Source organism: Nycticebus coucang, chromosome 6 (assembly GCF_027406575.1).
Source record: "Nycticebus coucang isolate mNycCou1 chromosome 6, mNycCou1.pri, whole genome shotgun sequence".
Lineage (NCBI taxonomy): Eukaryota > Metazoa > Chordata > Mammalia > Primates > Lorisidae > Nycticebus > Nycticebus coucang.
The window spans coordinates 50,051,255-50,078,209 of record NC_069785.1 but is presented as its reverse complement, the minus strand read 5'-3'; the positions used below and the strand labels follow the sequence as shown (position 1 = coordinate 50,078,209).

Genomic DNA, 26,955 nt, shown 5'->3' with positions numbered 1-26,955 from the left:
CTTAAGCTTCTTGCTGCTCTTGCCACCTTAGAAACCAAAAGCAATTCCAAAATGCTAACTAAGCTGTGCTTCAGTAACTCTCCTTCTCAGGCTTATTTTACCATAAAACCCTTTTGCCATTAGAATGGACTTGATAGTTTTATGTCACGATGATTTGAAGACCCTTCTTATCATATCCTACCAAGAAGTCACTGCAGTAAATATAACACATTTTTCCCCTTTGATAAGCAACACAAAAGAGAATGACAGAGGGCGGCGCCTGTGGCTCAGTAGGTAGGGCGCCGGCCCCATATACCAAGGGTGGCAGGTTCAAACCCGGCCCCGGCTGAACTGCAACCAAAAAATAGCCGGGCGTTGTGGCAGGCGCCTGTAGTCCCAGCTGCTCGGGAGGCTGAGGCAAGAGAATCGCTTAAGCCCAGGAGTTGGAGGTTGCTGTGAGCTGTGTGATGCCACGGCACTCTACCAAGGGCCATGAGGTGAAACTCTGTCTCTACAAAAAAAAAAAAAAAAAAGAATGACAGAGTACAGCAGGTCATCAGTGCTGCTCGTTACAGGTTTCATACCTCTCTTTGTTTGGCTTGATGTTGATGTCACCAATGATGTGGATGTCTGCAAATTTTATTCTAAATTTGCTCAGAAGGGAAGCCATTCTGAAAACATAAGAGAAAAACACTTCATCATTGCGCATGTAAGTATTTTCAATCAAAGAGTTTTTGTACTTGTGTTAAGATATCAAAAGCAATCAGGTTTCATTTCAGCTTAGCTTTCAGATGCTTATGGTCCCTGTCGTGTCTGATTTTCATTACGGTACTTGATGGACAGGGTAAGTGTGGAGCAAGCTATTCCACGGAAGGCGTGAAGACACCAGCGAGTCTGACTCTGCATGTGTGTTTCAGGGAAGACATGCAAAGCTGGCCTTATTATCTGAAAGAAAGACAGCAAGTCTAAATACCTAGTGACTGTTATCGTGCTGATAATTTTTGCAGAGTTACTGAAAAACTGCTGGCAAACTAATAATTATATATTATATGGTGATATATTGGAGGTTTTTCCTAGCAACTGATAATTTTCATATAATTTCAAAGTTACAGAAAAGTTGCAACGATATTTTAATGTCCTCCCAGATCTCCCAGTTGTTTATATTTTGTCCCATTTGATGTTTTAGTCTCTTTGTTTCTCTTTCTTTGTATCTGTCTGCTTATCTATCTATCTACTTCTCTGCCCACACAGCTCCTATTTTATTTAGTTGCAGCTATCAGTCCCCTTTGTCCTTAAATATTTCAATGAGCATTTCCCCAGAACGACATTCTCTTATATACACAGAGTATAATTTTTAAAATGGAAAAATTTAACATTGATGCCATACTAGCCTTTAATTCATAAACAATCCTCAGATTTCATTAGTGATCCCAATAAAATACTGGAGGCTTTAAGAAATATAAAATTGGGCAGCGCCTGTGGCTCAGTCGGTGAGGCGCCGGCCCCATATGCCGAGGGTGGCGGGTTCAAACCCGGCCCCAGCCAAACTGCAACCAAAAAATAGCCGGGCGTTGTGGCAGGCGCCTGTAGTCCCAGCTACTCGGGAGGCTGAGGCAAGAGAATCGCTTAAGCCCAGGAGTTGGAGGTTGCTGTGAGCTGTGTGAGGCCACGGCACTCTACCGTGGGCCATAAAGTGAGACTCTGTCTCTACAAAAGAAAAAAAAAAAAAAAGAAATATAAAATTGTTATAGACATGTTATTTTACATTTGAATAATGACTTTCTTTGGAGGAATTAATATATAGAATACATGTATATTTTTAAATTTCAGAATATTATGGGGGTACACATGTTTTGGTGACATAGTTTGCTTTGGACAGATTAAATCAGAGTAATAAGGGTGCTCTTCATCCAGATAGTGTGCATTGTAAAATATATGTAATATTCATATATGTGAATATTATATTGTTTCATTGAAAATAAATATACAAGTATATGGTTTATATATATGTATATATACAGTCATGTGCTGCATAATATCCTTTTGGTCAGTGATAGAATGCATATGTGATGGTGGTCTTATAATAAAGGAGCTAACAATTCGTTAGTAATCTTGTCAGGTCATGGTCATGGTGCAACACAGTGTTAGTGGTGGTGCTGGTGCAAACAACCTACAATGCTGCCACATGGTTGGCATGTGGACATCACATACAGTTATGTGCAGTACCTAGTACTTGATAACAATAAATGACTAAGCTACTGCTTTATATATTTACTGTATTTGTAGCTTTGATCATTATTGTAGAGTGTACTCCTTTTGCTTATACTAAAAAAATTAGCTGTGAAACAGCCTCAGGTAGGTCCTTCAGGAGGTATTCCAGAAGAAGGCATCGTTACCATTGGAGATGACAATTCCATGTTTATGTTATTGGCCCTGAAGACCCGTCAATGGGACAAGATGTGGAGGTCAAAGACAGTGATACTGATAATACTGCCCCAGTGGAGGCTGAGGCTAATATGTGAGGTTGTGTCTTTGTCTTCGTTTCTTTTTTTTTGTAGAGACAGAGTCTCACTGTACCGCCCTCGGGTAGAGTGCTGTGGCGTCACATGACTCACAGCAACCTCCAACTCCTGGGCTCAAGCGATTCTCCTGCCTCAGCCTCCCGAGCAGCTGGGACTACAGGCGTGCGCCACGACGCCCAGCTATTTTTCTGTTGCAGTTTGGCCAGGGCTGGGTCCGAACCCGGCACCCTCGGCATATGGGGCCGGCGCCCTACTCACTGAGCCACAGGCGCCGCCCTGTCTTCGTTTTTAACCAAAAAGTTTAAAAAGTAAAAAAAAAATCAAAAACCCACAAATTTTAAAAATAGAAAAAATTTTACAGAATAAAAACGTGAAAAGAAAATATTTTTGTAAAACTGTACACTGTGTTTTAAGCTATGTGTTATTACAAAAGAGTCAAAAGTTTGAAAAAATGTTTAAATGTTTATAAAGTTAAAAAGTTACAGTCAGCTAAAGTTAATTTATTATTGAAGAAAGAAAAATATTTTTTATAAATTTAGTGCAGCCCAAGTGTACAGTGTTTGAAGCCTGCAGTGGTGGACAGCCGCGTTCTAGGCCCTTATGTCCACTCACCACTCACCCACTGACTCGCCCGGAGCAGCTGCCAGTCCTGCAGGCTCCGTTCACAGCACGCTCCATACAGGTGTGCATTTTTGTTTTTATCTTTCACACTGTATTTTTGCTGTGCCTTTTCTGGTTTGAGACACACATACTTCTTAGTGTGTTGCAACTGCGTTGTAATATGCTGTACGGGTTGGCATCTAAGAGCGACGGGCCATACTGTAGAGCCCGGGTGTTTGTGTGAGCATACTGCATGATGTTCGCACAATAACAAAATGGCCTAATGAGGCATTTTTTGGAACATACCCCTGTTAAGGGATGAATGACACATACATACTATGATACCAAAATCACAGCACGATCACATCCTCCTAAGAGGGAAGGGAAATGTTAAAATTACTGAATATATGTCTGTCATTATTTTGTGGTTTCTGGAAGTAGTAGTTCCAAGAAGGGCTCGAGGCTTAAGTATTCCCTGAGGGACCAAGAGCTGCTGAAGGTAGTTGTCCAGATTTCCACTAGAGGTCTCTGCAACATGCCACATTCTCAACTACACCTCAGATCTCAGCTAAACAAATGAAAAGGATACAGATTTACACCATGGGATTTTTTTTTTTTTTAATTAGAAGAGTTCTCAACAGTCACCCATTTACGTTCATCCAAAGTACAAAGAGAAACTGGGGACACAGGCATGTTTAGTGACTATTGCAACGTCCTGCAGCTCCTTAGTGGCAGGGCTTGGGTGAAGACCCAGGTGTTGTCTCTCAATTCAGTTCTCTTTTACATACGCTGTGCTGAGAGTGACTGCTATGGACCAGCAGGTTTGGATTTCCCCCAAAGAAACAACGGGACATTAATTCCATCAGGCCCTTCCTTCCTTGGGTGTGTTTACTAGTCAGAACAAACAGTAATAAATGACAAGCAAGACACAAGATAGGCAACTCACAGTTAAGACTTGAGATGAGGTTTCTGTGCCAAATTCCTTTTTGAAAGCATTTGTGATAGGGGATAAGAGAACTGGAAGACAGTAATTGGAAAAAAATACACATCTACAGGCTGCGCTTGTAGCTCAGGTAGGGTGCTGGCCACATACACTGCTGGTGGGTTCGAACACGGCTTGGGCCAGCTAAAACAACAATGACAACTACAACAACAAAAATAGCAGGGCTTTGTGGTGGGCACTGCAGTCCCAGCTACTTGGGAGACTAAGGCAAAAGAATCGCTTAAGCCCAAGAAGAGTTGGAGGTTGCTGTGAGCTGTGACACCATGGCACTCTACCCAGAGTGACAGCTTGAGACTCTGCCTCAAAAAAAATAATAATAGTAATACACATCTCATTTATTGGCCAGAGAACCAAGTAAACATGAGGCTTGTCCTGCAGGCTCTGTCTTTAAATCTGTTTTGCCTGAAAGAAACTTAAAGGTTGTTAAAATTAAAGCATTAAAGCAACGAGCGTCTGAAATGGCCTAACACATGAATGGTAGACTACTTACGCGATTTTTTCTTCTTCAATGCGGTTGATCTTCCCTCCAACATAGATTCTCAATTTACAGTCTTTCCATTTTTTTCTGAGAGTCAAGATATAGGGAATAAGAAGTGTTAACCCTGAAACAAAGAGTAAATGATGACAGAAAGGATGAGCATACCTATGAAAGGAAATGAATAGCTTTATATCTTTATTCCTTCCCACATTCATAGCTCTTCAATAATTTTCAATCTTTGGAGAACACAGAAATGTTATTCTTTAATCACTACTGTTTTCATCTACCTTCCCATGCGTTTTGTTAAGTTTATCAAAGTAGAAATCCTCCTCCCTAGTAAATGCTGTAGAAGTTTTTACCTCCATCATCAAATAACCACCAAACATCAATTGTGCCTTTTCCTTGTTTCTTTTTAAATTGGGTGCTGGCTTCCACCAGCTTCTGGTTGAATTCTCCCACGTGCATCGACTGGATGGTGTTAATGCTGCCGTCTGAAATGAAAGACAGACTGCTGCATTTCTTTTTGAGGACAGAAGCAAAATAACTTTCTAATTAATCTACTGCTGAAAATAGAGAAAAGGTCATGAATTCATGTTCATTATACTTACTGATAAGTAGTGAGCTTTTTTTTTTTTTTTTTTTTGAGACAGAGCCTCAAGTTGTCACCCTGGGTAGAGTGCTGTGTCATCACAGCTCACAGCAACCTCCAACTCCTGGGCTCAAGCGAGTCTCCTGCCTCCACCTCCCAAGTAGCTGGGATTACAGGCACCCGCCACAATACCTAGCTATTTTTTTGGTTGCAGCCATCATTGTTGTTTGGTGGGCCCGGGCTGGATTAGAACCCATCAGCTCAGGTGTATATGGCTGGTGCTGTAGCCACTTGAGCCACACACAGGTGCAGAGCCAATTTTTTTTTTTTTTTTTTTTTTTGCAGTTTTTGGCTGGGGCTGGGTTTGAACCTGCCACCTCCAGCATATGGGGCCAGCGCCCTACTCTGTTGAGCCACAGGTGCCACCCCAGTGAGGTCTATTTTCCAAAAAGGAGAGATGAAGTTGAATCTCATAATAATTTACATCAACTTCAATACTTAGATAAAATTTTATGTTGGCTTTATGAAGATAGTACTTATTATAAAGCAATAGATTATCTTTCAATCCTTAGTAATGCGTCTCAGAGTGAAATTGTTATTTAGGCATGGAACAATGCTAAATTATCTAATAGCCAAAATATCCCGATTTCCCCAAATCTCAGGTAAAAATCAACTCAATATGTTCAGATTTACTTAAAAATACAACATGTTAGCTCAGTGCCTGTAGCTCAAGAGGCTAAGGTGCCAGTCACATACACCAGAGCTGGCAGGTTTGAATCCAGCCTGGGCCGCCAAACAACAATGACAACTACAACCAAAATATAGCCAGGTGTTGTGGTGGGCGCCTGTAGTCCCAGCTACTTGGGAGGCTGAGGCAAGAGAATCACGTAAACCCAGGAGTTGGAGGTTGCTGTGAGCTGTGATGCCACAGCACTCTACCGAGGGTGACAGCTTGGGGCTCTGTCTCAAAAAAAAAAAAAAAAAAAAGTAGAACATGTTGTGATTGGTTTTCTAGAAATAAGCAATAGAATTAGGGAATTCTTTTGTTAGGGAATTCTTTTGTGCTTCATTCATGAAGCACAGTTAAAGTCTGGATTATGATGTTTGCCAGAAACTATATGCATCATGAATTCTCCATGGCTCTTTGGTCTCATGGTCGACCTGGCTAACGTCTCCGTTTTCTTTTCAAGGAATCTTGTCAAACTGAGGTAAAGCCAGTTGAGCTATTTGAATCTTTGTGCATGAGATGAAAAACAAAACAAACAAAACAAAAACCCAGCATGTAAGGAAACACAAAATACCTTAAGTTATAAAAGTACACATAAAATCCTTAAAAAAAATTTTTTAAATGCAATTTCTACTCTAACATGGATGCAATGAAAGTGTACCGGGAAAGGAGGCCAGCGTTTGAGCAGGACCCTTGTTCCTGTTTGCCAGTAGGGGTTTCACTGCCACGCTGTGTATATTATTTCTCATTTCTGTGTCTTTGAAAGCTGTGACTCCATCTCTCTGTTTCAAAGAGGTGGCATCAGTGTAGTGCTCCGAGTAGAGCTGACAGCCTCTTCGGAGCTTCCTCTGTGATCTAAGAGCTTCTGAAGATCCTTTGTTCCCTCTTTCACTGTTTCTGCGTTTGGGGTCTGTCAGTTCTGAAGAAGTTATATTGTTTCTATACTTGTAGGATCACTGAGGGAGAAAAAATTATTTGCAGAATTGACCAAACTCTGCTCTCACTTATGTGCAAATCAAAACATCCAGAGGAATCTGGTATGAGGAAGGCAGGGTTGGTCCTGGTCTAGAACTCAAAAGAATTGTCATCCAACTAAGCCCCAGAGGAAAAAAATGGGCCCACTTTAGACCTCTAGGTATTGAAAATAATGCATAACACTTTTATTTTGCTTTTCTGAATGGAGAGACATGTTGACTTTTAGCAGGGTACATTTTTTGCCCAAACAAGTATTGTGATGCAGAAATAGTCTTTCAGAATAAACATCAAGTTTTGCTTTCATTGGTAAGGACGTTAATGCTTCCCCCTCCCTATCAGCCAGAGGGACAGTACTGGGCTAAGACTTTTGAATTTCCCGTTGCTTTTCCAGACTGTACCACTTAATAGATCAGATTTCATGGATAGTAAATTTATTTCTCAAAAATAAACCAAATAATTGAAAAGGAAAGAAGACAATAGCATCCAAAACTGTCTGATTTTAATGTCTGTAACCGGAAAGTCCTGATATAGCTCCATCTTAGATCCAAACACATCATTTTAGTCAGTTTGAAGTGGGCAGTAAGGAGGAGACGTTCCCATGGCCCATAGGATATCCCAGGAAACAAGTGTACCTCTAGTATTTGAAGTGGGGAAATATTTGAATTCCCCATCATTCTCTCTAAATATATGAAATTATTATATTACAGGTGAAGTTTCATCCATGGCTATAGTAGGAGAACAAGCAAACAGCTAAACCATTTCCAGGGTAAGAGATGGCCTCTTAGAGGACCCTCTTTTGAAGGCTCTGGTCAGCCTAGACCAGATCTCAGTTTTGACTTGGAGACCCACCCAGAGAAATGACCTTTTCCTCGCCTCACAGTAGTGTCTGACTTTAAAACTCTAGGACATTTGTGCATAAAGAAAGCCATGTTAATTCTGATTTCCTACCAGTAGAGGGCACTGTGGACCTCATTAAACTCAAACCTGTAAAGTTTTGGAAAGAAAGCAAATTTTCAAAAACTGAGACGTTTGCATCATCTGTTTATGAAACTTATAACAATTTCTTTCATCCTCTAGTCTTCTATCCTGGAATGTATACCAGATAATCATACATAAGTGTATCAATTAGCCAAAATCTACATGTAATTAGTATCTGAAGTTCCAGGTTCTGCATTCTAGTGTATGATAAAGAAGCTTTCTTTCTTTTTTTTTAATAAGAATTCTAGCTGGATCCCCCATTTACCTGTTCTAGTCAACTTTCAGTCCCCTGAAATGAAAGGAAGGTAAACACGGTGTAGGTTAAGACAGTTGACTCTTGGCTCTTAAATTTCTACCTCCCTTTCCACCGTAATAACTGAGCGATTTCTATTTTATGGCATTCAATCTGCTTTAAGCATTATATGACTCCCAAACCAAATATTACTCTTTTAAAATACATTTTTTACAGTAAGATAGTACAAAGTACTTAATGATGTTGATAAATGGCAATAGCTTCTACCTTTTAGCTGTACTTCTGCTGAGAAATATTTCAGTCTCTGCCTACACTCAATGGGCCCAACTCTTAGATGCTGACTGCTGACCCTTTATAGATACCGAAATAATAACTCCCCTTGTACTCTTTCTTGTGAATTTTCAAAAGTGCTCACCTTTTCTGGGCGCCAGCTTAGTGATGTTCAGCTTGCTAGCTTTTTTAAACAAGCCCCGGATGCCTCCACTTCCCTCTTCACACTCATTGTCTTTGATGGTGGCTTCCAATGCCAGTCTCTCCTGCTCCAGTTTCTCTAATTCCTCTGATAAAAGAAGACAAAGTCATCTACTCAACTCAGGGCAACAAGGTTTCCAGGAACCATCTTATAAACTATTTTAATATTTAACATTTTATATATGCAATAAAATACTTATACATAATATGATTTTCTTCTAAATGATGATTAAAAAGTAATATATTTCCGTAAACGACATTCAGATAATAGTAACAACTAGCTCAGAAAAGCTCAATGTGTTAAGTTATAACACATGGAGTTACTGGATTTTGTGTGTGTTGTGTGTGTAAGGATAAGAGAGGCCATTTAATGCCATCCTGATTCTCCACCATCCACACAACAAAATACCGGATTCACTGTACATAAAATCTTGTATACTGTAAGCCACTGATATAAGGGCCTAAGCTGCTGGGTCAGATGTTTTACAACTGGAAGTGACAAATACAGAAGTACACCAGGTACATACATATTAGGACACGAAAATGGCTCTGGAATTGAAACTTGAAACTTAAAGAAAGATAACCAAATCTTAAACTCGGTGGGCTCTGAGCATAAATCACAGTGACAAATACCCACCACAAACTCCTTCTGATCAGTGGAATATTTTGTGGAGTGGGTGACAGATGTCAAAGGAATAAAAGCTGAGGTTCCTTTGTGTCTGTCAGAGTTCAAATGGCTGAAAAGGGTCTCATGACACTGGAGTCTGGAACAAGGGTCCAGCTGTGTAAAATTTCCTGACCAAGGTTTAGACCCACTGTTCAAGCTTTGATGTCGTGTCTGGCCAGCTGCCTTTCATCTTTTTTGGACTCTGATTGTGACGACGGTTTTCTAGCTGCTACGTAACGTGTTGGATCCCTCTTTGACCTCAACTTGCATTGTATCTGGGTAAATAAGACTTGAAAAGCAGTCCTGTGACCCTGCTAAACTGACAAGGCTTCTTGCCTACATGGGCAAGGTGGCACTCTCGTCAGATCCCCTTATCTTGCTGGTCGCTGAAAAACAGAACCTTACAAAATGAGCAATGCTCCAAGGAAGAGGATAGAAAACCTAGATTCAGTGTTACAAAACACAGGTGGAGCTCTGTAAATGTCAGCCCCCAGAGCCTGCTGCCTTATCTACCTGCAAAGTGAAGCTATACAAACTCCAGATTTATCAATTATGTACTAACTAAACCTGTCAGGACAGTCTCATCCCTAGACGACGTTGTTATTCAGCTACACAGAATTGTCTGGCCCCTTTCCAGGTCTTAGCAATTAATCTTTTGCCAGTGGCATGAGATTTAAGGTCAAATCACCCATGTGATTTCCCCAAAGCTTCAAAGGTTCTCAAGATCAGCAGCTATAGAAAATCCGAGAAATTAGACTGATGGTATTAAAGCTCAGACAGGAGTTGCTTACCCCTGACTTTTGAAAGGTGAAGACAAGCTGCATTGCACTGGGGGTCACGGTGGATTACAGCTCTGCTGTTGGCTTTATGTGACATTAGGCAAGTAATTTACTTTTTTTATGCCTCAGATTTCCTGTCTGTGAAATGGAAAATTGTGACCCTTTCCCTTCTCCATCCTCCCAGCTTTGCAAAAAAGAAGAAACAATAGTTTCTGCATAGTGTTTTGGAGCGCCTTAAAGAACAGAGAAACAATGGCATTCTGTGGACAGTGTATTTATGCAACTTTTGGAAATGGGCCTAGTCTTGAAAAGCAAATTGAGCATTTTGAGAAGCGTAGGACTTATTTTAGCAGTTACTATTTATTGCACACTCTTTGAGTGCCGGGGACTGTGCTGAAATTCATTCCTTCCCAAGCAACTCTGTGATAATTACTATTATCATCCTCATTTGCTTGTCTGATCTCACCCGGTAGGTTACAGGGTTCAAACGCAAAAAGGTCTGCTTGACTCCAAATACTGTATGCTGCCCGTCATGAAAACTTTCTTCTTGTGGCCTATTACTATGATTTCGGAGTTGTTTTATTAACTTCTAATGAAGTTAATAAACTTCATCATCAGATAAACCAAATACTCTCAGGCACATAGTGTGTTACTGAGTTAATCCCCCCAAAGGATGGCTTCTCCAACATGGCATTTTAAAAGGAGGACCCTCAAGACCAGGTCTAGAGAGCAGGCTGTCCCAGAGCGGCAGCAGCTGCAGCCAGACTGCCCCGGCTGACAGCACCCTTGCTGTTATTTAGCTTTCTGGCGTGCTGCAGGGGGCCAGCTGTGGGGTAACCTGCTCTTTGCAATCTTCTGGAAGGTGCATATTTGTGAGCTTCTTGGGGGGCAAATGCAAAGAGTGCCCTGCGGAGGGGGTTCTTCTCTTTTCTTTTTTGGATAGGCTCCAGTGGACCCTGTGATCAGCCACTGGTTGCCATGCTCTTTGTCCTCTGGTTTGGACAAACGAGGAAAAAAGATAAATCCTCCTTTGTAACAAAGTCAGCTGGCTGAACAAACCGGGAACTACTCCAGCAATTTGCTTGAAGGTATGTACACAGCCCGGGACAGAGCAGACTGCAAAATCCCAGGCCTGAGAGGCAAAATCAGGTGTTGCCAGCAGGCTTCAGAATCAGCAGTCCCCTCCAAGATGACAGAGAGAGGCTGACGGAGAGAGTGAATTCTGACAGGCTTACACCTGCGTGCTTTGCCATCTTGGCTCTTCTGATCCACACTGCGGTGCGATCCCCACTTGCACAGTGATTTTGCAAGTTCTTATTAGAGTTAATTTTTAATTATTCACTTCCTAGGTGATCTAAGGCCCCCTACTGCGCACTCCTTCCTTTTCACATTCCAGTGCTAAGTGATCTTTTGATTGTCTGTTCTTCCAAATTATCTATCTGGTATGCAGGAGAAATTAAGAGTAGACTTTGTCAAAACATTTCTTTCAACAAGAATACTGGTCAGCTGACTTGGGGAAAGTGTACCATTCACCACCAGGGGCAAGACGCCCAGGCAGTGTGAATGGGTAGAGAGAAATTAATTTCCACTGGGCTGAGAAAAAGATTATTTATTCCATTACCCCCACCACCATCACTTCTATCATACATTTTTAATGTTCAGAAATTACAAAGCTCTTCTCACACAGTAGTATCTCATTTGATACTGATATTGGAGTTCAGGGCAGACAGAGATTTGGTTTTTTTGTCAAAGTCTTTGTCACCTTCGGTACAGTGCCATGGCATCATAGTTTACAGCAGTGTTTCTCAAACTTCCTAAGGCCCCAACCCTTTAACACAGTTCCTGTGGGTCATGACCCACAGGTTGAGAACTGCAGGCTTACAGCAGCTTCAAACTCCTGGGCTCAAGTAATCCTCTTGCCTCAGCTTCCCAAGTAGCTGGGACTATAGGTGCCTGCCACAATACCCCACTATTTTTAGAGACAGGATCTTGCTCTTGCTCAGCCTGGTCTTGAACTTCTGAGCTCAAACGACTCACCTGCCTCAGCCTTCCAGAGTGCTAGGATTATAGGTTTGAGCCCACTGTGCCCAGCCCAGAGTTGGTATTATTCTTCTGTTTTATTGAAAAGGAAACTTAGGCTCAGGAAGTTCAAGTGATTTGTCAAATCTTCTGCTTCCAATCCTAGTGTTTATCTCTCTTCACTCTTTTTCTTCAGTAATACGTCTCATAGCTGCTTGTCGAAGGAATACTCAATCTGTATGTTTTCAAGAAACTATCCCTAGATTTCTCAGTTAGAATCATTCTCTTCTATGTTTCCATAATCCTCTGCTTAAACCTTTATCTAGTGATTATAATTGTGAGGTTCAGATGTCTATTTTATTATATTTCCACTAGACTGCAGACCCCTGAGGGCAGAACTGATTCATGCTTCGTTTCCACCATTATCAAGAATTTACTCTGTGTCAAGTACAATGCCGAGTACTTTTTAGTCCTCAGACTCTTTAATTCAAAACAACAAATCTGTGATGTAGATCCTATAATTATTCCCTTTTGAAAATGAGAAAAGTGAAACAGAGAGGATGAATAATCTGGCCAACACTACATAATCAGAAAGCATCAAGGCTACGATTTAAACCCCCGTGTGTCTGTTATGGCGCCTCTGCTGGGACTTGACACCCCCGTCCCCCAGCCTTCATCCTTGTTGTGCCCACCCCTCCCTGATGGTGCCCGGCATCACATTTGTGCATAATGGGCACTCAAGGATCATTTGTTGAAATAAATAACAGAACAAGAGTTATCAAAAGAGGTGTGTCTGGGGCTGATGGACAAACCAGGCTGCAGTGGACAGAAGGCAGGATTGATGGGGCAAACCAGAAGAGTGTGAGGAATGGGGAAGGAGGAGCAGGAAATGCTACCTGCATATTTCAGTCTTTTTTATCAGCTAATTCCACCGTGGGTGGACTATGATTTTTAAAGCGAGAGAGAGAGAGAGAGAGAGGAGAGAGAGAGAGAGAGAGAGAGAAATTCACTTCTCTCTTTTTAAGATTTTAAGAGAAAGGCCGGGCACAGTGGCTCACACCTGTAATCCTAGCACTCTGGGAGGCTGAGGTAGGTGGATTTTCTGAGCTCACAGTTCAAGACCAGCTTAGACCCGTCTCTAAAAATAGCTGGGCGTTGTGGCGGGCGCCTGTAGTCCTAGCTACTCATGAGGCTGAGGCAAGAGAATCGCTTGAGCCCAGGAGTTTGAAGTTGCTGTGAGTTGTGAGTTGTGACACCACAGCACTCTACTCAGGGTGACCAAGTGAGACTCTGTCTCAAAAAAAAAAAAAAAAAGAAGAAGAAGAAAAAAAGCTTAGACCTGTAGGTCCCCTCAGTTGAGGGTAGGTTTCTAACAAATTTCCACCATACACATCCCCGACAGCTCTCACAGTGAGAACAGAGGGACTCCAGACTTGCTTCTTCACGGCAGGGCCAAAACCTCTTTAAATAGTAGTTACTATATTTTCAAGTGCTTTGTAAATAGATTGTGTAGTAACCAATTGGAGTGACCATATTTTGAATTTCAACTTAGTTGCTGAGATTGCTTAAAAGGTTTCATCCCAGTCTTTTCTTACAGAAAAAACAAGTCTTTTCGAAATAGACAAGGGTCTACAAATTCCAATCTACTTTGAACGTCAGTGACAGAGAATAGTCAATTATCTGCAGCAGAAGGGAGAGAGAAGGAAAATCCACTGGGGGAAGGCATCCTCTCCCATTCTGCAGTGTCCTTTTTCTTTATTAATTATTAAATCGTGATTCTTTCCTTGGTCAATCAGCTCAAAGCTGTAAACGCTCACGTGAATCTATGCACCGCACCCCCAGGTGAAGTCTAGTTGAATGGAGGCAGGAAGCGCCCCTGCAGTGGTTGCTTTCCAATCAAGTAATTATTTACTACATCGCCATCTGTCTTTATTTTGCCCAGCCACTCCATCAGACACAGCAGTATCCCTGTGCTCTGAGATGGTCATAAATCGTGCTGTACTTACACAGAATACTTGCCCATAGTATATTGCAAATCATGTTTCATCACTTTATTTCCTACCAGTACAATTTGGATTCTTTGTTGTAGTTGGCAAAATCACCAGATACCCCAGGACGTGCACAATATAAAATACCATGGTTTTGGGTGGGGGGGGTGTTGTCAGGCCATAAATTAATTTATTAAGAGATGCTGTCAGTCATCGGTATCGGAGGACTTGTTGCAGTACCCAAGTTAGAACATGATGAGCTTCAATCTTATTTATCTAAAAAGTTATTCTCCTCACAGAAGCGTGTGATACAATATAGAAATTATTGTCATCAGCGGTTCAATTACCTAGAAAGCTGATTTCTATTCACTGCTTTATTAACTACGGTGTATGGGCACTCCGAATATTGCTAATATTTCCTTTAAATTATAATCTGTGATGACACTACGGTGCCTGTGTTGGAAAAGCCATGATGATAATCATTAACATAGCATAATGCAATACTTAAGATTTATCGGGCTCTTATTAAGGCCTGAATTACAGCCTAATATAATGAAATGCAAGCTTATTTCTTCCAATTCAAAATCTAATAGGAGGTTTGTGTCATAAATTACAGAAACTTCAAAACAACGCATGGAAATGTGGCATAAAGTTAATTTCTGTCGTCATGCGGTTGTTTTTCTGCCTGTTCCCTATGCATTGTGTAGCACGGTTTTTTCGTTTACCCTAGACAGTTGATCCTTATAATTATTTTATTAGCATCCAACTGTATTTTCCCTTTGTTGACTGAGACACAGAAATATTTCAAACATCAATGTTGATTTAAATAGGATACATCCCTTGGGAAATTAAAAGGGGATGCAGTTCACTGCCAGGATTCTTTGAGAAATACTACAAAATTTAGTGGCTGTGTTGCTTGATAGAAATAAATTGATGGTGCATTTTGGCACACAGAACACCATAGGGTGGGAGCAATGATTTTAGCAACACCACATCTTTTAGCTTGAAGAGATGAACATAACATACCAAGCCCAGGTCTCCTCGGCACACAAATTGTACTTTGCATTCTCATTTTTTAGATGAAAAACCATGATAGCACAAAAGCTAGAGAAAAAATTAAAGTAAAAGCTAGGGAGTTAACAACAGAAAAGGACTCCTAACTTTAGGTTCCTTCAGTTGCCCTCAGAGTTGGTTTATCTTCCTGTAGACAGGCAGCCCCTCTGTTGGGTGCCTTAGGAGCACATGGGAACAGCTTCTCTGCATTCCCACATCTCAGGCTTCATATTCGCCCCCCATTAGATTAGTTGTTGCTCTTTCCAGCCCTACATTTTCTTTTCTTTTCTTTGAGACGAGTCTCCCTCTGTAGCCCTGGATAGAGTACTGTGGCATCTTAGCTTACAGCAACCTCAATCTCTTGGGCTAAAGTAATTCTCTTGCCTCAGCCTCCTGAGTAGCTGGGACTACAGGCACCTGCCACAACGCCCTGCTAGTTTTTCTATTTGTAGAGACAGGGTCTCTCTTTGCTCAGGCTGGTCTTGAACTCCTGAGCTCAAGTAATCCACCTACCTCAGCCTCTCACAGTGCTAGGATTACACGCATGAGCCACCTTGCCTGGCTTTCTCTGGTCCTACATTTAAAAAGCCAGAACAGGGCGGCGCCTGTGGCTCAAGGAGTAGGGCGCCGGTCCCATATGCCAGAGGTGGCGGGTTCAAACCCAGCCCTGGCCAAAAAAAAAAAAAAAGCCAGAACAGTAGCTTCAACCAGACAAAGGTTGGCATCCCAGCCCTACCAGTTACAAGCCTTGTGAATCTTGGGTAAGCTTCAACTTTATCAGCTGTAAAATGTGGACAGGTTTTTCATAGGATAGTTGGGATGATAAATGTTCTGTGTAAACGTGAAGCATAAACATAAGAGATGGCACATAAGTGCTCAAAAATGTTAACTATTGTTGCTACTAACGTATTAAGTCTAACTAGGAAGAAATACAAATTAATAATGGACACCAAGTGAGAGTTAGTATAACTGATCTGGGGAGGTAAAAGGTCCATAAAACAAAAAAGAGGCATGAAAAAGGAGGCTAATGGTACCAAAAGATAGGCTTTCTGCTACAATTTTGCACACGATGGACTCTGCTCTCATTTTTTATTTTTCATTTTTAATTTTGAGACAGAGTCTCATTCTGTCACCCTCAGCAGAGTGTCATGGCAGCATAGCTCACAGCAACCTCAAACTCTTGAGCTCAAGCAATCCTCTTGCCTCAGCCTCCTGAGTAGCTGGGACGACAGGTGCCCGCCACAACGCCCGGCTATTTTTAGAGACAAGGTCTTGCTCTGGCTCAGGCTGGTCTTGAACCTACGAGCTCCGGCGAGTCACCTGCCTTAGCCTCCCAGAGTGGTAGGATTACAGGTGTGAGCCACTGCGCCTGGCTCAATTTCATTTTTTAAAGCTCTTCCTAATCATGGAGTATACCCAGTCAGGTCGCGGCTCTCTATCTTACATAAACACTTTGTCTCTGTTTTTATCTTCCTCCTCCTGCTCCTCTAACACACCACAATAGCCGCATCACAAAATCCACCTCTTTGCTTGCGATGATGGAGACAATCATGAAACAACAAATGGAACGTGGATCCATCAGGCAACAGCCCTCACAAATCCCCTTTCCTTCCTGCCGCACCGACCCAGCCGTATCCTGATGCTCCCGGACATTGGAGGCCAAATGCTGCCACAGAAAACCAGGCCACCGCAGCTGGGTCTTTACCACCACAAGCTGGTCGCCTGCTTGACTCTTCTTCTCTCTTTCATTCTCCATCATGACTTCTAAAAATTTTTACTAATTTCTTCTTGTCCTCAATTAGACCATGTCTCTCTTGTTTTCAGAAGTAAACCATTACTCCCGCTTCAGAAAAAGAATTGAGATGCATGTGTGTCCCTCAGTTTACCACTCCACTCTCATAAGCCCCACAGCTCATCCCCAGCCCTCACCTCCTTTGCACTAATTTTAGATGAGGAAGCATTTTTCTTCTGTTCCAGCTGGTTCTTCCATCCCTGCCTTTCCCATAATTCCTGTTCCTCCTGGGTCTCACTCAGTGGGGTGTCCCTTTCTTTGTCTTAAATCCCTGCTGTTCTCTTGTGTCCCTTTCCTCAGTCTGGAAACAGGACTCAGTCTCCCATTCTAAGGTCTGTAGGTTCCCACAGTAAATCTGCTCCATCTCATTCTGCTCCCAACCATCCGAACTTCTCACAATAGTTGGTTACAGACACACTCTCCGCTTGCTCATCTCACATTCCCCCCCGCCCCCCGACCCACTGCAGCCTGGATTCTGACAACACTGCCCTACAGAAACTGCTCTAAGGGCCTCTGTGTCATGTCAATTCCATCTTATTAATCTTACTTTGCTTTTCTGCTGGATTTAACAAGGTTAATTATTCTCCCCATTTGAGCACTCTACTCCCATGGCTTACTTGACCCCAAACTCCTGATACCTTTCCTTTTCTGCCCTATCTTTCCCTTCGTGGAGGCCTTTTTCCGGTGCCTTGGAGCCATCAACTATATTTTGCGTTATATTTTCCAGGGTCATGGTCTCAATTTTCATGTTAGCTATGATGTCTTCTGTGTTAATCGGCTTGGGCTTCCATGACAAATACCACAGACTGGGTGACTTTATTTTCTCATGGTATGGAGGTTAGAAGTTCAAGATGAAGGCATCAACAGGGTTGATTTCATTCTGAGGCCTCTCCTTGGCCTGAAGATGGCTGCCTTCCTGCCATGTCCTCACGTAGGTCCCTTGGTCTGCGTCCTAATCTCTTTTTATAAGGATGCCAGTAATATTGGAGCAGGGCTCGCCCAGGTGACCTCATTTTACCTCTGTAAAGACCCTATCTCCCAACACAGTGACATTCTGAGGTATGAGGGTTAGAACTTCAGCATATAAGTTTTGGGAGAGCATAATTTATCCTGTGACATCTCTAAATCTGTATCTCCAGCCCAGATTTCTCCTTTAATTAGGGCTATCTAATGGCCAACTGGACATTTCCAGTAGGATTTCCCACATGAGATGATTTAAAATTGAGCCAGGCCTCTCCTCATTAAACATTCACTTCCTCTGGCATTTCCCATTTCACCGGTATTCACCCAGACAGCCAAGGAGCTTTTCTTCATTCCTCCTTTTCCTATATCCTGCATATCTAGTCAGTTCTCAAATGCTACTCTTTGTACCTCTGAGGCACTTCTCACTTCTTTTCATGCCATCTCTACTGAGGCTGCCCTAGTTCAACCTGTCACCTTCTCTTTGCTTTGATTGTCTTGAACTCTTCTTGGTTTGTCTCTGTTTCCTCTCTGGGCCTGAGTTCATGCCTTGTATGACTGAAAGAGTACACGGTCTACAACTCAAGCTTGTCTGGGAGGCTGAGGCAGGTGGATGGCCTGAGATCAGGAGTTTGAGACCAGCCTGAGCCAGAGCGAGACCCTGTCTCTAAAAATAGTCAGGTGTTGTGGTGGGCACCTGTAGTCCCAGCTACTGAGGCAGGAGAATCGCTTGAGCCCAAGAGTTTGAGGGTGCTGAGAACTGTGATGCTAGGGCACTCTACCAAGGGTGACATAGTGAGACCAAAAAAAAAATAATAATAATAGCCCCCCCAAACCCCCCAAAACCCAAGCTTGACCATGTCACTCCCTCACTTTAATCTCTTTGATGGTTCCTTATTATCTACAGTATTTGGTCTGTACTTTTAAATATGGCAAATGAGGATTTTAAAATCTGGATCCTCCTTATGTCATTAGCCTCATGGTTTACCATGTTTCAACATTGGGGCATAGGTTTCACATCAGTAACCGATCTGCTTTTGGTGCCCCACATGTCCCATTTCTCCATAATCCCATGTCTTCATCTTGGCTAATGTCCTCCTCTTTGCTAGGAATGCATTCTGCAAACCCTCTCCAATTTTTCTCTTCCTCATCATTGCCTAGTTAACTTTTACTCACGCAATCAATATCTCAAATCAAAGGTAACTCCCTTCAGAAAGATCTTTTGGTACTAGGTATCCTTTCTTTTTTTCTTTCTTTCCTTCCTTTCCAATTTTTCTCTTCCTCATCATTGCCTAGTTAACTTTTACTCATGTAATCAATATCTCAAATCAAAGGTAACTCCCTTCAGAAAGATCTTTTAGTACTAGGTATTCTTTCTTCCTTCCTTCCTTTCTCTCTCTCTCTCTCTCTCTCTCTCTTTCTTATTTATACCTATTGTTACACTAATAATATATCCACTTCCCTTACCCGGCCATGAGTCTCTTAAGGGCACAGGCACAATTTATTAATCCTTTATCCACCTAGTGCCTGTTGCCGCACTATGCCTGGTATATATGGGGCTCTAAAAAGTACACTTTGCCTTAGTGTCACGTCTTAGGTGAACTCTATTATGAAGTTCAGTCGACCAGGTAAGTCATGAATCTGTGTCCTGTTCTAATCTTCAAATAACTCTTTAAATATGTTCTTTATTTTATATATGAGAGTTTGTTTAAATTCTACAAGTAGGGAAGTATACCAATTCTGTACAGGGAGAAAACAGAGCCACTAATCTGAATTAGTGTTTCTGCCTCTGACTTAAATTAGCAATTCACAGCACGGTACATTCAGGCTCATTTCCATGTTAGCTACAAATCAGTTCATAGATTCTTAAAAGCAAAATACATGTATTTCTGAGGAAAAAATTAATCTTCATTTTTTGAGACATCTTGCAGAAATTAATTTGGCAGGTTATTTGACTGAAGGTGTTTATTTTCCTTGATGCTGGCTTTGAGACTTTGTGATAAGAAAAATAATTGACGACTGCCTTGAATCACTCTATAATGCTGCTTAGCAAGTCAAAGGCTACTTGTGTTAGCAATGGTGAAAATCCTGGGGGAAGAGTATGTCCCATGGGCTGGCTCTAAATTAGAAGCTCCATGGTCAGGAAGCTTTGTCTATATTGAGCACTGCTCTAGCCTCACCACCTAGAACAATGTCAGACACAGGGTAGGTTTTCAAAAAATGCATGTTGGTTGAATAAAGAAAGTACATACCTTGAACCTGAAGAACCTGAGAGATGTCAAACCCTTGGGTGATTCTGACTATGACCACGCCAATCTCAAAATCAAATGCATCACTGCAAGAGGAAGAAGCAGAGTGGTTAGTGTTTTGAACAGATCTTTTCATCCTTAAGATTTGTATTAATATTAAACATGTTTCTAGGATTTTGATATAATCAACTGTTAAAATTCAGTTTAGAATACAGCCAAGAGCTGACGCCATTTCCATTTGTTCTCTCTTTGTGCCTTTTAAAAATATATTCTGGGTAGAGGTAACTAACTAAATCATTCACTCTGTGACCAATTTATTCCAATAATGCTATCATCTAGAATTTTGATTAAGAGCTTGTCACATATTTTCAAAATAATTGAATATTTTATAAGTAAGCAAAATAATCAATGATATGTTTATAACAAAGGGTTTACAGACTACCAAGACCCACTGGAAATATTAATATTAGCCAGCCTCTCAGAAGAACTCCTTCTATAACATTTCATTCCTTTTTTTTAGTTTTTCTTCTTGTTTTTTTGAGACAGGGTCTTACTCTGTCACCTGAACTAGAGTGCAGTGGCATCGTCATGGCTGGACTCAAGTGATCCTCCTGCCTCATCCTCCAGAGTAGCTGGAAGTACAGGTGTATACTACCACACCCAGCTAATTTTTCTATTTTTTGTAAATATGAGGATCTCACTTTTGCTCAGGCTGGTCTAAAACTCAAGAGCTTAAGGGATCCTCTCGCCTGGGCCTCCCGGAGTGCTAGGATTATAGGCATGATCCACCATGCCTGGCCTCCTTCTAAAACATTTCTGACACCAGAGTTCATGGTTAAAAATGTCTCCAGTTCCTTCATGGAACTTTATCATTGACTCTGGACAGGCCATTGGGGAAATACTTGTTCATGGCAACACTGTGTAGTTGAAGATGGTACTTGTGCCTTCTCTATACCCAATTCAATGAGATTAGTTTATATAGAAGAGAAAGAAAGTCTCTCTTCCCCCGAGCATATGTTTTTTCTGCTTCTAAGATGGAAGCTCGCCAATTAATAATTTGAGTCATATGAAATTTTTTCATTGAGAGTTCCTTTGTTCAATCTTCCATGGACCTGAATCCCAGGACCTCTTGCCAATAGGTCATCCTCCCCTGGAAACAATGCAGTTTGTGATTGTTCTACCACGTGTAAACATGTTCCCACAGGCAAAGACAACCTGAATTTTCAGATAATGATATGAATGAGTTCAGTGCAATGTAAATATCTAGTCACAGTTCAAACCATAAACAATCTCTACTTTAACAAAACAGCTCTACTCTAAAACCAGTTGCCACAGGGCAAAATCCTCAACCACAATTCTTGCTTTTAATTGTCCTTGATTACAAAGCATATACAATGTGCTCTACATAAAAATATTCAGATTCTGTTACGTTAGGTACAATAGCAGTCCCTGAAGGCAGCCTAATCTCTGGGACCTGTGGATATATTTCCTTGAATAGCAAAAGAGACAATGCCGATGAGGTTAATTTAAGGACTTTGGGGTGGGGAGATTACTGTGGAATGCATAAGGGTACTCAAAAGTGAAACTTGGAGGCAGAAGAAGAGGTCAGAGTAATATGATGTGAGAAGGATTTGACTGGCCATTGCTGCCTATATAAGGGAAGCTTCTGGAAACTGGAAAAGGAAAGGTAAGAAATTTGTCCTAGTGCCTCCCCAAGGAAATACAGCCTGGCCCACACCCTAATTTTAGCTCAGTGAGACGCGTGTCAGACTTCTAACCCACAGAACTACAAGAAAATAAAATTCTGTTGTTTTAAGCTGCAAAATTTGAAGTAGTCTGTTATTGTAGCCATCGAAAACTAGTACATATTATAATTTACATTAGAACATACTTCAGACTATTACAGACATTTAAAACCCTTCATTAAAATAAAAATGGTGAAATAGTAAAATGCTATACTCTTACAGAATACCCCTGTGTTAACAATAGCACTGCAGTTAAGTCCTAAGCAACAAAGTACTAGAAAGGGAAACATAAGGGTGTAGGATTGTCTTCCTTCTAGGTTGATCCTATTGTTACGGTAATAAAGGCATTTAACTTTCTCAGTCCAGCTAGGTTTTATATGGCTGAAAATCTGAGTCACCTTAGCACTGAACTTTATAACCAAAAAGATCAATTTTTAATTTGTTGTAAAAGCCAGCGGCCTCCTTGGTTCAGTATTACCAGATTTGATTATTTTGAACGCTTTTCATTTCTAGAATGTATGGGATGGTGGAAAGGTTGGCAAACAATCCTTGGTAACTGTGTACCAAATAATTGACACTTTGATCAAAGATTTATAAACTTCTTTCTATTTACTTAATTTTTTCCCTCCACTCTTTTTATTTTCCAAGATGAAATTGTATCTGGGTAAGAAAGGACAGACCTCATCCATTTCAAGAACATCTGGTTAGCAACTGACCATGACTCTAAATATGTTAATATACTATTTTCTGAGTCTAGTAAAATTCTGATCCAGATGTCCTGGTTTAGCCTTAACCTACTCAACTTACAACACCAGCAGGAGCCTGAGTGCCCATGGTACTCAGGCTCTATATATTTGGGAAATAATGTGTTTAATATGTATATAGTCTCCTCACATTAGACAGACTATTAAGGGAGTTTCTATTTGGTCAGTAATGCCTATAATTTTAGAAAATAAAAATTATTTTCTTATGCTTTTTTACAATGGAACTAAGAATGCTTTTATTAATAGGTTGTCTAAATGTGCCCCAAATAATCATGAATGAGATATGTATTATAACAAGGGGCAGAGGAGACAAACTGCTGTAGGGAGCATTGAGCACATGCTTGTTTTGAAGGGGTGAGAAGTTCTTCCCTGTGTAGTATGGACTCTGAAGAGCAGCCACCCTCTCAGGGCCTGTCTGCATCCTGCAGTATGGAATCGGAGTGCCGTCAGAGCCTAGACACAGGACCTTCCACGTCCAGAGGTGTTGACACAAGAGATGGGCTCTTGGGCATCGCCCACACTGCCCCTCTTAAATCTGGTTAAGTGTTTTCAAGCCTAGAAGAAAGGCTCAATTTTCTAGGATGCTGCTTGCCCTCTGTGTAGAATTTATTTTCTTTCACTCAAAAGAAAAAAAAGTCTAGGTCAGGCGTCCTCAAAGTTTTTCAACAGGGGCCAATTCACTGTCCCTCAGACTGTTGGAGGGCCGGACTATAGTTTAAAAAAATAAAAAACTATGAACAAATTCCTATGCACACTGCACACATCTCATTTTGAAGTAAAAAACAAAACGGGAACAAATACAATTCACACCGCTTCATGTGGCCCGCGGGCCGTGGTTTGAGGATGCCTGGTCTGGTAATATTCTGGGTACATATGCATAGGCACTTTTAGAGACAGCATAGGTAGCACTGTAGCCATAAATTTGAACTTTGAATTCAGATGGTCCTGGGTTGGAATCCCAGTTTCATCATTTATGAAACTGTGATTTTTCAGCATGTGGTTTGATTTTTTAATGTCTGTGTCTCCACTTGTGAAATGGGAACAACGATAGTAGTTACTTCAAAGACTTCTTATGAGAATTAAACAAAGTAACTCATGTTAAGAATGTCACCTTGGTGCTTGCTCGTCCTTTAAGGTGTGATATTATCACGTGTGCCCTAAGATTCTTCAAATGTCCATGTTAGCTGTCACACACCACCTGTGACTCTCACTCAGACCAATGCTGCCAGTTGCTCACAGAAGATAGAAGGCATGTCGTGCCTCCTATCAGCAGAGAGAGAGATCTGGGGCTCTGGGACAGCCAACAAATCATGCAAGACTCACAAGGGGCACAGTCGCCCAATCAAGATTCCAAGTGTTTTGAAAGACAAATTTCTCCTTACCTAGCAGTCCTTTGCTTTTTATCTTGTAAATAAATTTTACGTAACTCTACACATTTACCTTTTTCTTTGACACTCACATTTCTCCCACCCTGTCTCCTCTGCACTCGGATTCCCTCGACTTCTATTATCAGCGATGTTTTTTTCACTTTGGGAGAGAATTCAGAACACCAGGGGAATGTGCTCTTCTCGGGCAATTTAATCCAGCACAACAGTGCTCTGTGAAGTTAGGTACGGCCCTGGTCAGGGCTCTATAAACAAGAACATGTCTCGAAAGCCAGCACTTACTGTATGATTCCCACGTAGTTCTCGATCTCAGCCAAGGGAGCTTTCCTCCAGTTCTTTTTATACCCAACCACCAGAGTGTTTGGTTTCATTCTTCCTAAGCCTGAGGCCTAAATAGGGGGCATAAACACATGGGTCATCCTCCCCGTACTGGGAAACTACCACCACAAGTGAAAAATCGTGTCCAAAAGAGCCCGGAACTAATGTTGTGAAGATTCTGAAGATTAGATTACATTTTAGTGCATGTCCTTCATGCCCGTACCCAACCGTAAAATAGAAAGATTAGTTCTAAATCATCTCAGCCACAAATGGATTTTAGATGACAGAAATGTAGCTTTTCTAAATTAGCAGTCATTTGCATTTCTTCTGACACACTCATTAAAACGGTTCAATAATTTAAAATCAAGTGAGGGTCAGCTTAACTGTTGCTATGCATGTTGTAACTTAGTGGTTCAAAGCTCGTTTCCACCTGTTATATCCATAATGTCATTAGCAATAAAATTCATGTTTGGAAAATTCTTACATAAAAGGATCACTGAAATCTCTTCTTATTTATTGACGAGTGACTGAACTGTGTTTCCGAAACGTGATCCTTTTTCATGACAGTATTATTAACAGCCATCACAAGTTTTGTTTCTCCTCCTTAGATGACTGGATACGGCTTCTGATTAATCAAATTTAATTTGGCAATGTTATGAAGCACCTATTAATTACAAAGTGCTATGTCAGGTATGGCGGGAGAACAGTCAGGTATATTCCTTGGCAGTAAGGGGCCAAATATGGCAGAGAGAACAAGACATATACAAATAATTCTAATATAAGTACAAATGCAATTAGGAACTTATATGAAAGCACAGAGGAATAAAACTTGAATACCAGCTAAGGACGCATGGTCAGCTTCAGGAGAGAACATGGCATTTGGTCTGAGTCTTGGAGTGTTATTAGATGTTAGTGAGTAAAGGTAAGGAGAGCAGTGGGAGTGATGAAAGGCCCTCCTGGGTCCTGGGAACAGTGAAAGAAGTGACCAGAGCTGGATATTCAGAGGGAATGGTCACAAGTGGAAGGAGATAGGCAGTGATGGAAGGTTCTTGAAATAAATTGTGTCTCCAACAGTTTGGTATATTCTTCTTAGCCCGGCTCCAATTCTGTGTCTGTATTCCCATTCCAAGTTAAAAATGTTCTTACTTTACAAATCTTCCGTGATAATTCTTATTAAATGTGTAGCCCTTCCAATACATGTAACCAAAGAGCTACCGAAAAGTAACTCACAACTCAAGAGAAAAATCAACATCTTGCAATAACACCCATTTCCATGGTTTAGCAAAATTAATAACAGATGAAAAGAGGCTTGTTGTGGGTAATAGGTCTTTCGGAAATGGCTTCTCTGCATGTGCAGCTACTTTGCAAGTGTTCTTAAGGGATATTAGAGGCAGGAATGCATCAAATACTCTTAATCTCCAAGATATTGTAGCTTAACCAATATTTTTTTTTTCTTTCCTGCCTGCATAAGCATCAGAGTTACCTGAATGCAGTCCTTAATGCTGATTGTCTTAGATGTGGTAACTCTGAAAACCAAATGTAGGTGATGTACAAAGATTTAGGACTCTTCAACCATGTCAAAGCCAAATGTTTAGAAAGACAAACCCTACAATTTCTGAAGGTCTGTTGGATGTTTTTAAGGATTCCCTGGTACTCTAAATTATGAAGATTGCAACTAGGGAAAGGTTATACAGTATATGCTTACATAGAAGAGGTAAGGAAGGGGAGGAGAGAGTGAGGGAGAAAAGACAGAGGACTGTGAGATTTAAGGTCGAGCTGTAGAGATTATCATATTTTATTACATTCTGGAAATAACTCAGGAGGATAGGGAGATTTTACACCCAGATCACCATGCATTCATTTCATTGAGTCTAACAGCTGCCCTCCCACCATTTGCAAAAGAAAAAAGGAAAAGAACGCCTGACTTGAGCATTGCTATATGCAGCAGGAGATGGAAAAATAGTTTGAAGTTTCAATAGTATCCTGAATGTCGTCAACCACCAGAACAAATTTGCATTTCAATAAGGATGGGGCAGAATGTACGCTGGTGGCCAAAGGCAACCTAATTTCCCATTTCTAGTGCATCATTCATAGTTCATTGTAATAGAACCTTTCTGCTTTTGTTGCAGCTTTGCCTATCCCTAAGAATTCGAAATGAATTCCTTCACCATCTGCACTGGTCTCTGATGCCGGCTGCCTAACTGCAGACATTCATTTTGGAAGCTTTACTAACACGGAACACTCAGACTTTTGCCTCCGTGCTCATTTGCTCAATGCCAGCCTTACCTGAAGGAGACTTCGGACACCATCTCGGAAACAGTCTGCCGCCACTGCAGCATAAAAAGCCTTGACTTTGTTCTTTATAAGCCAAGCCTGTTTTTTCGCCATGCCACTGTTCATCTCCTTAACACACAGCTTGCGCGGTCCCTGTATGACACAAAGAAACATTGTTTAGAAGCCCCGCTGTCATACATCACAGTGCTGTTTTCTATAGCACAGAAGTAGCCAGTAATGCCCACAGAGTTAAGAAATGGGAAAGAGGGGAAAACACCTCAGTAAACAGGGTTCATATAGATTCAGCCTTCGAGACAGGACCTGTGCTACTCACATCATGCGCTCTCCATGCAAAATGTCTAGACTTACAACTGCTTAATCAACTGC

At 41.3% G+C, this 26,955-nt stretch overlaps 1 protein-coding gene across 3 annotated transcripts in view; it reads right to left on the bottom strand.

The window, feature by feature from the left end:
- The window catches only part of SLC12A1 (solute carrier family 12 member 1), a 98,691-nt gene that overhangs the window by 13,838 nt on the left and 57,898 nt on the right, over positions 1-26,955 (bottom strand). For all 3 annotated transcript variants that reach the window (XM_053593939.1, XM_053593938.1, XM_053593941.1), the window contains exons 18-24: positions 26,581-26,721; positions 24,259-24,365; positions 20,086-20,168; positions 8,520-8,663; positions 4,942-5,073; positions 4,595-4,706; positions 564-650 (exon numbers count right to left, since the gene is read on the bottom strand). In XM_053593939.1, coding sequence (XP_053449914.1) covers positions 564-650; positions 4,595-4,706; positions 4,942-5,073; positions 8,520-8,663; positions 20,086-20,168; positions 24,259-24,365; positions 26,581-26,721 — 806 coding nt within the window. The remainder of the gene's footprint in view (positions 1-563; positions 651-4,594; positions 4,707-4,941; positions 5,074-8,519; positions 8,664-20,085; positions 20,169-24,258; positions 24,366-26,580; positions 26,722-26,955) is intronic.